At 39.6% G+C, this 14,041-nt stretch overlaps 1 protein-coding gene across 3 annotated transcripts in view; it reads left to right on the top strand.

Annotated features, from left to right (window-relative positions):
• Positions 1-2,070: 2,070 nt before the first annotated feature.
• Positions 2,071-14,041, top strand: part of LOC120570129 (LIM and senescent cell antigen-like-containing domain protein 1) — a 28,370-nt gene continuing 16,399 nt past the window's right edge. Inside the window, exon 1 of one of the 3 annotated variants that reach the window (XM_039818356.1) lies at positions 2,071-2,253. In XM_039818356.1, coding sequence (XP_039674290.1) covers positions 2,225-2,253 — 29 coding nt within the window. In that variant the 5' untranslated portion in view covers positions 2,071-2,224. Of the gene's footprint in view, positions 2,254-6,744; positions 6,857-10,304; positions 10,542-14,041 lie in introns of those variants that run through there. The other 2 variants (XM_039818357.1, XM_039818355.1) reach the window with 2 other exon arrangements.

Raw genomic sequence — 14,041 nt, 5'->3', positions numbered from 1 at the left:
TCACCAGGGAAAGTTTCTTCTAACCTCAGTCTCAATCTGTGCGTTGTGTGAACTGATATATCCCTAGTTTCTTACCCCTAGTTACCGTATGCATTTATTTTCTTGCTATGAAAGTCCTCATCCCTCTTGAAGGAGGGGAGGGGGGTGTAGGGGCTTTCCTTTTAAGGAAATATATGTGGTTTCTAGTTTCATGGCGCAGTCAGGGGAGGAAACAAGAAATAATAGCTACTGTATATGCCACTGTGAGGAAAGATAAACATGCTATTAGCTGCTCTTACCTCCCTGGGGAGCAGCATTATCATTATAACACATCTGATTGTGATGCATTTATTTTGCTATTATTATTCTATGCTATTCATTTAATCATCTTTTCGTATACTCTTATTTTGCAGAGCCTTGCGAAGTAGTGGTAGGCGCTTTTCTTTCAATCAATCAAGATCAAAAGTGAAGTTCTTGGTGTGGAAAGGTTTCTTTACGGCACCCACTTGCCAAGTTTCCGGTGGCCAGAAAATGAAGTCATACTTTTCGTATATCCTGAATTGATTAATGTGTAGCCTAGCCTAAATGATAAAAGACTACATTATAATCTAATCCAGCTAATAACAAACTAAATACACGTTTAATCTGTTGATACAAACACTGCAGTTCGCAGGGCGGGTGTTGCCGCTTTCTGGCTGAAAACTGAAATTGTAGTTCTCCAGCGGTGGAAGCTCCCAGGCTGAGAAGCTGCCACAGATACACAGAAACACTGGAGCCTTCAAAATAAAAGCACACCTTTTTCTAATTAACATGAGTGTGTTTGTCTCTCTGGTTTACTATGGGACTGATTGCCTGTGTTTGCGTATACCTGCTCCCTGAATATAATATAATGGTTAGCCTCAGCCATTTCGGGGCCCTAAACTGGATTGGGTCCCCTCACCTCCTCCTTAAAACCTGATCATGTAAAAAGTATTTCTTGATATTTATGATTTGGCCTGTAAATAATTGCCACATGGTATTATGTGAGACCAAAAGATAAAATTAGTGACATTAAAAATGGGATGTTAAGCAGGTAATTTATTAAAGTAATTGTGTGCACATCCCACCTTCTGGCAGGTGCAGGACAAATGCAAAGTACTTAAAGTGAAAAAAATGTAATGTCCGCAACACTGCTTTAAACTCCCATATTTAATATCAATGCAAGGTTTCGACCCTACTGGGTCTTCTTCTTTTGTCTGAAGAAGACCCAGTAGGGTTGAAACGTTGCAGTGTTGCGGACATTACATTTTTTATCATATTAAGCAGGTAACCAGTTGAATTATGTTTCTTCAGTTAACATTATCTTTTTATTGTGATCAACAAATTAACCAATAAAGTACTGATAGACAGAAAATGAGTTAGCTTGAAAAAAAAAGTGTTAATAGAATTAGAATAATAATAGAGTAGAATTTTTAGAACAGCATATACAAACATTCAGGATTGGCAACAGGCGCTTTTTATAATGGACGTTTAAAAGGAAAAGCACACACTAATATCATTAAGGTTGGCTCCGATCTATATTCAAGTGTCTCGCTACCCTTATCAATGTTATTGTTTACATGTGTGTTTTTCCTATTATGTGACAAGTCTATTGGTAGAATCACTTATGTGTTATAGTTCAAGTGAGTAGCGAAATAAACTTTTGTTGATATACATAGCCTACATTGCACATTATTAGATATAGGTGCTTGTGTGCAAATCTGTGTGAAACCAAAATATGTCATTATCTGAATTATCTATTTCTTATTTACTTCTGATTTATTTTTTATAGGCTATATTCTTTAGATATAATTGTAAACGTGGTTCAGTGGAAGTAGTTTTGTAAACGCATTACCTATGATGTAAAATACAGATACAAAACATTTTTTTAGTTAAAGTGTAGACGTTTCTATAATTTCTGTTCTGTTAATTCAATTTAGTTTTTATTTTCTATGAAATAAAGTTGATAGCTGGACTCTGTAACACATTTTTCAAGAATCAGCAGTATGGTTTTACGTTGAAAGTCATAAGCGGAAGTGCAATATTCCTTTGAGCGTGTGTTGACGGCGGTTGACGGATGGTGAACAGAGGCGAGGCCAGTCTCCGCCATTCTACTCTCCGTGTGGAATCCATCTAACGTTACATCCCAGACTGTAGGCTACAACATCTGGACATCTGCAACTCAAGTCAGAAAACACTAGTCCGGTCCGGGAGAGAGAGCGGAGTGATGCTCGGCATTACTGAAATGACAAACGGGTAAGTGGGACGTTTAAAAGTCTTTTCCTGAAAGAGACATTTGCTTGTGTCAAGTTGGGAAGTTGACAGTTTCTGCTGGATGAAAAAAAGAAAAAGACACAGCCCCGGTGGTATGTTCCATTCTCTCATGGGCTAGAACAACTGTAATATAGCTAGTCATGACTAACCATTTACAAATCTGCCAGGTTAATGTTGCCTTTCATTTCCAAAAAAAAATGAGCTTATAAATGTGTATCGGAGAAAATGGCTTTTATCACGTTAGCTACACACTGACTATGTGGAGCTAGCTAATGTAGCTTAGTTACTTTAATGTTCAGAGCTACTATACAGCTACAATCTCAACTTGGTCACTTTTCAAACTGCTCACTAGCGCCCTCTGCCGTGTTATTATTGATGGGAGCTTTTAGCTGGCACACCTCTGTATTTCCAGAGGTCAACATTTTTTCGAAATAGTATGTTTGTGTTGTTTATCAGATGTTAGTAGTGTTCTTTCTGACACATGTAAAAAGTATTTTATCATAAATGATCTTGGCCAAATTCTGTCTCTCTCTCTCTCCATAAGAAATCTAATTGTGTAAACCAGATTTTTTTTTTTATCCTTTCATCTGAGAAAGTTTCCTATTTACATGGCATGTGATGAATCGTTTTTCCCTAAATGTATCAATAGTCAAATTAATTATCCAAGAAGCAACACAGACTCTGTGTGTAATTCCTTTATGAGAAGGTATCATCCCTTTTGAGATCTTTTAATCCTATAATAGACTTGCAATCTAAACCCCTTATTCAGTCTGTAGTTGTTTCTTGATACTCCTTTTTTTAGTTCTTATTTTCATACTTGTGTGTGTTGCTGCTCCTGGTAGGAAGGAAAACACTCTTTGGCTTGATGATCAGACTGAATTCCCACTTCTCTCTGCTTCATTTATTTGTCTCGCTGAACAATCCGGAGATGTCATCTCAGTCAAACAAAAAATGGTCCATGCAAGTGTAGAGAACAAAGTCTCACATTCTGCTCTGATAAAATAATGGAATAAAATGAAATAGATAGATAGATAGATAGATAGATAGATAGATAGATAGATAGATAGATAGATAGATAGATAGGAAATTTTAGGCATCCAGTAGCTTAGACAACCATAACACAACAAACACATATACACGCATATATCACACATATAAGAATAAAAATAAAAATCACTCACAGAAATGCAATGACCATGATAAGATGCTATGGTAGACTGTGTGCAATGGTGAGCAGTGCAGTATATTATTATTAAATATGAACTATGACTATGAAATATTAACCTATCAACTGACTGATTGAATAAGAATAAGAACAATATATAACAGGGAATAAGTTATAAGATGTAGATGTTATGACCACAGTCCAGATTGTGTAGGAGGTGGCGTAACTTAGTAAGACCTTCAGAAATGTAGTAAACTCAGCATTATGTGTTAAGTAGATGTGATGGATGTGCAAACTGTCTAATGAAATGACATTCTTAGTTAAGCCTTGAAAGCTGGTATTGGTAATATTTTTAAAGTAACAGATTTTTAATAAACCCACATACATATATTCCAACATCATCTGTCGCTTATATTGGATGATAATGATAGTAAATCTGCACTTATTGCACAGTTTTAATAATAAAACAGCCCAAATAGCTTGAAAGGCAACCTATACTCAAACATTTGACAGAAGTGATGCAAGAAGAAGCTGCAAGAAAGACATTTTAAAGAAGGAAAGAGGATGTTTCTCCATTTTCTGCAGATCAACCTCCCTGCTCAGGAATGTCCACATAAACTCACTGGACAGTAGTTATTGCTTTCTGAACCACTTCCTGACCATCCATTCCCTGGGGACTGCTATTCAGGGCCATATTTTTTTTCCACTAGTGTGAATGCTACTGTATGCACTGCCAAGTTAATTATGGCCTGGGATGAATCTGGCTTTTATAAAGCACTCTGGACACTAAAAGCTGCAAGAGGGCAAGTCTTTTAAAGGCCTACGGATTGCTGCATTCCCAACGCGTTACATTTTGATCTCATTCCATGCTGTGTTGATACAACTAGAGCTTAGAAGAATTTCCCAGTCTCTCCAGTGTCGACCTGTCCTTGTTTGGAAGAGCGGTGAAGTTGTGTGATGTAGGATTTGGACTGTGTTTGTACTAACTTGATGCATTGTGAGGCAGACTCAGGAAGCCATATGTTTGTATCAATAGTAGATTTATGCATCATTTGCTTACAGAGCTAAACTGCTGTGACAAAAAAAGCTTTTTGAGTGGTATAATTGTTGCCTTCATTAAAACTAGACTTTTTAGATTCTAAAGGTTTGTGTGTGTGATGGCTATAAGAAACACTGACGACCGACGCAGAAGGAAATTATGTAACAACAGGCTTTGCAATGGTTGCTGCAGTTCCTCCATGGTGTGTTTTTAAAGACACCTTAAAATGCTGTGCGTCACACTATGTTTAGTCCCACTTCAAAACACCTCTATTCATTTTTTTTTCTTCCATATTGAACGACCAGAAAAAATATGTCATAAATTACTCAGCAACTTTTGCAGATTGCTGTGTCAGGAATCTGCAAAAGTTGCTGCATCCTTCCAGTTAACAGGTGAGTTATACATACGTGTTGGTATGCCTGAAATGTATGAAAAACACAGAAAATGTACTACTATCTGACTACCGGCAACTTTAATCTGTTATCAGGCCGTCATGTCCGTTTAATAATATAAAATATGCACAATTCTTTTTATACGGCAGATATTTTGCACTCCTTTAGTGATATGTTGATGCTGGTTTTGCACGCAATCCCCTCTTTCCTGACAATACATTCTGTATTTCAGTGTTTAAGTGTGGTATGAAGTTTTAGGTATTTTTTACGTTTAGTTTATTTTTATTTACATACATGTTTTCTGTTGCATCAGACAATTTTTCTACAAAGTTGTACCAACATTATATTATTTTGTTGTCAAGTTAACAACACAAGCAGTCGCACAACAGTCAGAGAAGACAGAGTTGTGTTACATATTTCGAGGCACACCCATGATGATTATGATGGCTCACCCACACACCCAGTATAATGTGCCAGTGGCAGTCAGTGTGGTCACTGGGTTTGGCCTTTCACCTCCTCAATGGAAGCTGGAGAGGCACACTTAAAGTGATGGTTCGGAGTAATTTCACCCTAGGGTCCTTTGCACCATGACCTCGAGCCAAACAACCCCCCAGAAGCTTTTTTCACCTGGGTCGAACATTGGGAGAGTTAGAGTAGAGTAGCGTTATCAGCTGAATAGCTTAGCGGAGGGGCTAATGGATCCACGTTTGTATCTCGTAAGTTACCCCACTAATAATGCCCGAAATGATACCAAACTTCTACACTAGTACAAATAGGTTATGCACTCATAAAACGATGGATTGGAAAGTTTGTAAGTACACCAGAAGTTTATGTAAATAACACTTGCCTGTTGGCTTCTGCTTTCTGCTGCTGCTGCTACAGAGCAGTACGAGTGCTTAGGGACGTCTACAAATTACAACACCGAAAAGAGATACAACAAAAATATTTATCAATTTAACTTTTTTTTTTTAAGTAAGTGCTGTAGTATAACTAGCAGGAGACAAGTTGTTTGGCTCGAGGTCATGGTGCAAAGGACCCTAGGGTGAAATTACTCCGAACCATTACTTAAACATGACAGGTCTATGAGAACTACTTGATTATCCATTCAGTCTGGTCATTGTAGGCTCCTCGCACCTACTCGCACCGCCTTAAGGCCTTTTTATAATTGTGCGTCGAATCGACAGCGTACCCCAGCAGACCCCTCTGCGTCTACGCCGGACCCTACGCCGTAGCCTGATGTGCACGTCTCGAAAAATGTAACTACGTCACGCACGTCGCCCGGCCGTGGCTTGGTAGCATTGCTTTTTCCCCCGACTCATTTCCTGGTTCTCCTTCTCCATAAACAACATGAAATCAAGGAGAGGGTTCACTTTTTCCTGCTACAGATTTCCCACCGTGGTCAGAAAACACAGGGGAGACACTTTGTTTCTCTCTCTATGACTCCAGAGTCGCTACTCGCTCCAAAGCTAATTGCCGTCACTCTCTCACTTCTCCCTCGCTCTATCACACACTCCCCACACACACACATGCCGGCTCGACGCACACACCAGTGCACAAGTATAAACATCAGGCCACTTACGTACTATGGCGAAAGCTCTGCGTGGAGCCTGCGCAGGACCATAAAACGGCCTTTAGTCATTCCTCCTCTTCTCTGCGCCACCTTTATCTGCCTGAACCTCCCTCCTCTTCCTCCTCCTCCTCACACCCCACCTCCATCCTGACGGACAGTCTGGGAGGCCTAAACCACACAGGGCTGGACTTTACATCCACCCGTCTACCACAAACACACACTGGCACATAGGCACAAGTGGACACAAACATTCACACCCTTCCACACACACACACACACACACACACACACACCAAAGCAAGCAGGAAGTGATGTGGCCATGCAGACTGAGATAACTGCGGTAGAAGTGTTTGCAGTGACAGCAGAGCGACTTTAGCAACAACGAAAATATCCCCTCTACAGTTTGACACAAAACATTGGTAAGGTGAATTTATGTTATTGTTACAACCATTTGTAATTGTTGCAGCATCAGCAGTTGGGCACCATTACTTGCGTTTGTTTTCTGTTTATAGAGCTGTGTGCATGGTCTAACACCTCTGTGTACCTGTTGAATATTGTATTGTGTATTTTGTCTGAGAAAGTTAAGCTATAGGACGTCAGCTTGATGTCAGTGATGTTTTATTGCATACATCCAGAGTGGGAAATCAACTTTTTCGTCCACCAGCCAAATGGCTAGTGAATGTTCAAATTGTAACAGCCACTCAATAGATAACCATTGTTTTTTTTGGCTGGTGAGTGAAGCACATCTACCAGCCACTTGCATATTTTACCAGCATTTGGCTGGTAAATGGTGCTAATTTTGTTCCGTGCATACATCTTTGCAAGGTAGCTCAGCATTTGGACTGTTGTGTGAGTGATGCCAAGATTCCTATTCATTTAAATGATTTAAAAAGGGTTAATTAAATTTAACACAGCTAGAACATGTTAAGAAATAATGTTAATTTTGTTGTTAGTTTTGAACATTATAGAAACATTGCTGCTTAGGAATAGCTGTTGTACTACTGTTGTCCACACAGTGGCAGTACACTCATGTGGCAGAGGTGTGTGTGTGTGTGTGTGTGTGTGTGTGTGTGTGTGTGTTTGTGTGTGTGTGTGTTGTGGTGAGTCAGTGTGAATGCTTGTGACAAGACAGCTATCTCAGCACATTTATACCATCACAAAACCTCAATCCAAAACACAGCATTAGCTTTGACATAACACAGAGGTCATAGTGCCGCCGTTTCTTACACATTCCATACACTTACACTGTTTAATTCAGAGCAGATGGGATAATATGTTGTTACTTTAATAACCATACCCAGATGGATTAGATTGACATTTTTATGACAATCCCAGTTTTTAGAATTTGGAGTGAAATGCACATCCCAAATGCCCTGAACTGTGAGTGAGTTGATCTCAGATATAAAGCCTCAAGCAGTGATTCATTACGAATGTTCTGACATACTCAGACACGTCAGCCTATGCTGCCGTGACTAGAACCTGACCGATGAAGGATTTTTAAGGCCGATATCGATACAAATATTTGGTGATTTAAAAATCCGATATATCGTTTTTTTTATATCGGCCGGAAAAAAAAACAGAAACGCGTAACAAAACATAAACAGATTTCCCTAACATTAGTTATTTGTAGTTATTTATGAGTCCTCACTAAAGTAATATGATAATGCAGTTTAAAAATAAACTTGTTTGTTTTATTGTCACGACAGAACAGAGGAACATCAAAATATATTAAAGTTCTGATAAATAAAATATATAAAAATATATACTTAAGATATGAAACTTATAGTCCTTTGAACAAAAACACTAACAAAAAAAAAATCAAATAGTGTTGCCGTCAGGGACGTTGTAGTGCGCCCTCTGGTGGACAAACTATGCAACGCCAACACTCAGAACATGGTTGAAGGGTGTTTCGTCCGTTTTTATTTTATTTTTTAAATATTCATTTATCGGCCATTATAAATGGCGATACCGATAGTTTGGAAAATGCCTAATATCGGCACCGCCGATATATCGGTCGGGCTCTGACTGTGACCCTGTTGCAGCTGCTCCAGGATGTGAGGCTGATTTTGAAGTTCAACATTCTACGCTTTGACTTTGTGTGTGTGTGTGTGTGTGTGTGTGTGTGTGTGTGTGTGTGTGTGTGTGTGTGTGTGTGTGTGTGTGTGTGTGTGTGTGTGTGTCGTGAACCCATGTGGAATGCTGAACAGGTCAAGGCAAGCTGCTGAAGGTGAATCTGCATAGTGTGTGAACTGTTCATACTGTAGGGCATGTACCTGTCTGTACATTTTAAGGAGAGACATGGTTTCTGTCAGCAATGAGTCCACCCACAGCCTCAATTTAACACTAACTTTAACTCCTTTTGTGACAGGTCCAGGTATTGACTGAATGGTATGTACACAGAGTAAACAAAGAATTACATTGCTAATCAGATTGCATATTCTGTTTTCCAGAGCTGCAGTCAGTGCTCGGTTTCCATCTGTTTCTTCTCTGGCTGCTTGTTGTCTTTGCTTGTTTGGTTTGACGTCCTCTGACCAATCCTGTCCCTGCTTTTGATGACATCACAGCTTCTTCTTTGTAATTAAACATGTCTCAGATCTGCTGTGTTTTGTGTCTGTTGGGGGAGGATCCCTTGTTCCCACATAACATTGTGCTGAATTATTCATAGATTGACATTTCCCCCTGTTTCTGGTGGGAAGTCATCTTACAGTTTACAATGGAGGAGCTCTAGTCACATTGAAGAGCCCGTGAGAAACTTGAAAATATTACCCCATAATAGGTGGCATTGTTCCATAGAGTGCTGCTTTACTTGGTCTACGTGTTTCCACCCTTATAAACAAGCTGCTGTTCAGATTAAAATGCTGATTGCAGTTCTTTTTTACCTTTAGTATTGCTCCTTACTGTGTTCAAAACATGCCTGGCCTGGATAAGACAATCCATAGTTTTTATCCAAAGATTGGTGCATCAGGTTATTGTGTGCTTGATATGACTAGTTACTTAAAGGTTTTCTTTGAGGCAGAACTTTCACATGATGCTACGTTGAATAATGATTTTATCTGCCAATATTGGCTTATCGCGCGCACACACACACACACACACACACACACACACATTGTGTAATATTGTGTCAATGTATGTGTTACTACATACGTAAAAAGGAAACTGCAGTACATCAATATTTTTTACTCATATTTTTTCTTAATCTTTGTTAAATACATTTACATTACATACAGTTTTACTGGTTACTATATACCATTATCTTGTACATATGAACTGTTTCTGTAATTATTAAGGTTTATTGTTTAACTATAATACATGTATATCCTGCCTTAGTACATATATTTGTAATGACCAAACGTGGGATCCTTGCCAAAAATGTGATGTATCAATTATAGTGTTGGCTGATTTTTACACATTTTCTTTACTCTAAAGTAGATATTGGTTTTACCCACAAACAAAAAGTACGAGTCGGGCTCTTTTGCTGACCTGAAATGACGTTGTTAGGATCCATCTGCGTATTCCACATGAATATATGTGTGTGGGAAATAGCCTTTCTTTTTCCCTTCTGTTGTTTGTGCTCTCTTGTCCATCTCAGGCTTTCCTTTTTGAACTGAGGAATGAGCCAGAGAGAAGTAGGAGGTAAATAGAGACAGTGGGGGTAAAGGCCAGAGAGGCCAATGCCTGTCTCTCTTCTTTTGCGACTCTTTCTCCTTTTTCTCTGAGGCATTCTCCTGCTACCTGCTGCAGGAGTGGGGGGAGGAGGAGCAAGAAGTATTTGATAGGTGTGCAGCCCGTGAAACCACACCTCTATATATGTCCTCCCTCAAGGCTGTGTGCCCTGGAGGTGTGAGAGGGAGAACGAGCGTGGCACAAGACTTCATCTTCTCATTTGGATCGAGCACTGACACGCACACACACACACTTTGGAGTATTACTGTGGACTGAGTGTTTCCAGCAGACGAAGGGGTAGGAAGGAAGGAAGGGAGGGAGAGAGGCGAAAGGGGAGATGAACTCTTTGAGGCTGAAAGAGTTGTCAAACTCAGACTTGTACAGACGAAGACAGGAGAGACCAGACAGCTATGGGAGTGTGGCTAGGGACAGCCTCAGGTGAGTCTACCTCTGTGAAGCTTTTAATCTTCTGTCAAATGATTGATGAGTCTGCATTTGAGAGATTCTCCTCTATCATGACCAGCTATTTGTGCTGATGTTTTACTCACATTATATTGAATGTTTGGTCACTGATCCTTCCTTCTCACTTTGTACCAGACAGTGTACACTTTTTAACTAAAAGTGTTCTAGGATGCACAAGACACACTAGTGTTGCACAAAATCAGCCAACGTAGTTTAAATGGCTCCAGATAGAAACTATGGAAAGTACCACTTAAGAATAAAGAAATTAAGTATAACACCAGGCTTGTGAAACTTGCCATTTTTTGGTATTGTCAAAATGTCCAGCATTCCCATTGGCTGTCTAAGAATCCGCGGTCAGTTTTTATTTGGTCCTTTTTAAAATGGCGTGTGTAAATGCTTCTGATGACCTTTTAAAATCAGCTCATGGCCTAACAGTCACTACTCCCACAGTTTTTTTCGGATGCTCATTGTAAATTTACTTTCCTGTGTCACACTTCCGTGGTCCATCATTAGCTGGAGTTGATCCCTGCAGTCTTGCATAATGTAGTGAATCAGAGAGGGTGTGCTTTCTACCAAAGTACCTTTGAACAAAACCCCTTCCTTGTGTGTCCAGTGTAATTGACAAGGATAGGTATAGATAAGGTGAGATGTGGTGTAGAGTATTTGATCAGTAAATACTGCAGCTGATGGCTGAATTCCACCAAGTTGTGTGACCAGCAGCGATAGACAGTGTACAGCATGTGCAGTCTTTTGCAATATTGGTTTCACAATACAATAACATCAGTTTTGGATGGTCTTTTTTAATGTCTTTCACAACCACCTCTCTGTCTCTACCATTTTCAGTCTTTCTCCCTTGTGTGTGTGTGTGTGTGTGTGTGTGTGTGTGTGTGTGTGTGTGTGTGTGTGTGTGTGTGTGTGTGTGGTGTAGGCTTGTTTAACTATATTTGTGGGGTCCAAAAACTGGGAGTCCAGTATACTTGTGGGGTCCCAACAGCTTTGTGGGGCCAAAATGCCCCACAAGTTTAATGGGCTGTTTTGAGGGTTAAGACTTGGTTTTAGGATTAGGGTTAGAATTAGTTATTATTATGGTTAGGGTTAGGGTAAGGGTTAAGGTTAGGCATTTAGTTGTGATGGTTAAGGTTAGGGTAAGGGGCTAGGGAATGCATTATGTCAATGACGGGTCCCCACAAAGATAGTGCCACAAACGTGTGTGTGTGTGTGTGTGTGTGTGTGTGTGTGTGTGTGTGTGTGTGTGTGTGTGTGTGTGTGTGTGTGTGTGTGTGTGTGTGTGTGTGTGTGTGTGTGTGTGTGTGTGTGTGTGTGTGTGTGTGTGTGTGTGTGTGTGTGTGTGATCCTGAAGTGATTAGAGGAATGTAGTAATGTGAGGAATGTGGACCGAAAGAGGGAGCTCTGTCTTTGAAGGTGTCCCCAGTCAAACCACAAACACATTTACTTTCTGGCTTTGTAGCCTCCCTCCTTCTCATGCAATGCAAAGATCATTTGGTGTCAGATGGGTTCTTTTATTTTGTTTTCACACGGCAATGGAAGTAAAAACTTTTGGAGAGGAGATAATGTCTGACTCAGCAGGGTGTTTGTTGAGCAAGCATAGCAAGTTTGTGAAATGGACCGTCACAAACTACTTTGAAAATGACAGCTTGTCTGCAAACCAAGCATTTCTAAGTTCTTTCTACAGTAAGTTGCATCAATGAGAAGACTGTGTAAAATCACAATTAGAGCAGAAAAAAACGTGACAGAGGGACAAAACAGTAACACGGTGAAAAAAGATTTAAGAGAGTCAGAATCAGGTCAGGAAACCCAGCGAGTGGTGGTCAGAAAGATAATGTACTTTTATTAATTTTGACAAAAAACAAGAATCCCATTCTGTTTTTGTTTTTTTGGTTTCAGATTTAAACATGATGATGACAGTCCCAAGTATATTCTTTGCAAGAAACGTTTTGCCATCTGAACCAGCACAGGACAACATCACTAAGTCTTACCACCTGAAAAGTCAGTGCAAAATGCAGTAGTGATAAAGTTATTAAAGCCAAGAAAACTAGCAGGACACTACTGCAGAGAGCCTTATACAGTCCATTGCCTTACCTGACTTTTTATTTGAAAAAGTGTTTCATTTAACATTTTATTCACAATTGTGTAGCCTTAACATGTTAACTAGGTTTAACTGTTGCTTACCATGAAAACAACTGTGGTATGAAATAAATACAGAACTAGGTTAAAAAAACCATCTGCTTTCTTCCACATTTACAAGCACCATCATAAGACACATAGTGGTAGAAACGATATAGAAAAATATATATATTTGTATATCATTATACAATATATATGGTCAATGTGAAAGCAAAACATTTACAAAATGTGGCACAATAGATAGTTACTAGTTACTTTTGAAAGTACATATAGCTTGTTATGTCATCCTTTGGGCTGTACGTGGTCCAGGCTGTCCTGTAGAGTTAACTGGAACTCACCCTTGATGAGTGCAGGTCAAAATGGGTGTCGGGAACAAAATGTGCAAAACAAAGGAAATGTGTGTCATGAATTATGTTTGCACTGTGTGTGTGTGTGTGTGTGTGTGTGTGTGTGTGTGTGTGTGTGTGTGTGTGTGTGTGTGTGTGTGTGTGTACTTGTGCTTTGCCAGATGTAAAATGATTTTGCCCAAGCGGCCCTCGGGTCTCTGTTGCCATGGTTGCTGTTGACACAGTCTTGTGAGGGGAGTGTGGGTGTGTGAACAGGGTGTGTGTTTGTTTTGTTTCTTTGGCCTGAACTGAATCTGCTCGTCTCGCACCGGCTGAGAGTCAACGATTGTTGCTTGGGTCTGGACATTTTCGAACGTAGTCTGCAGACACAGATCCCGTTCAGCCAACCTTAAGATACATGTTAAACAGAAATGTTCTGTATTTTACATTCATTTCGATTGCAGCATTGTGTTTTAATTCAAGATTATGAATTATATTTTATTTGTATTGGGACATTTTTGCCCACAATAAAAACACTGGAACATTTTGAGATTGACTCAGTTCTGTGTCTTGAGTCACTGGAGTTAAGTTATCTGCGGTGAAGTCATCTGCAGATATGCCAACAATCTCTTCAGGTAACTTTTTGGTTTCTCTGGCTGACCTATTTGAAAATGTGAAATTGTGTATATTTTATAGCCTGATCCATCCTTTTTAGATAGACACAGTCAAAAAGGAATATGAACAAAACACATCGTTGGTAGGGCTGGGTACCCAACTTCGATACATTTTAGGCACCGACCAAATTGCCTCCAAAGTATTGTGTATAAAAAAAAAAAGCCTTGTCATTCAATACCAAATTTTAATACCTAAGGAGTAAATCTCATCAGCGTCAGTGAGCCAATAAGTATGCAACATGCTTCTACCAAGGCGGAATAATGCTGGTGATTGGCTGTCTATCATTACACGTTGAGGAGGAATGCAGAAAATGGTTTTACCACCATGATG

Source organism: Perca fluviatilis, chromosome 12 (genome assembly GCF_010015445.1).
Source record: "Perca fluviatilis chromosome 12, GENO_Pfluv_1.0, whole genome shotgun sequence".
Lineage (NCBI taxonomy): Eukaryota > Metazoa > Chordata > Actinopteri > Perciformes > Percidae > Perca > Perca fluviatilis.
The sequence above is the reverse complement of the archived record's forward strand: the minus strand, read 5'-3'. Positions and strand labels throughout refer to the sequence as shown.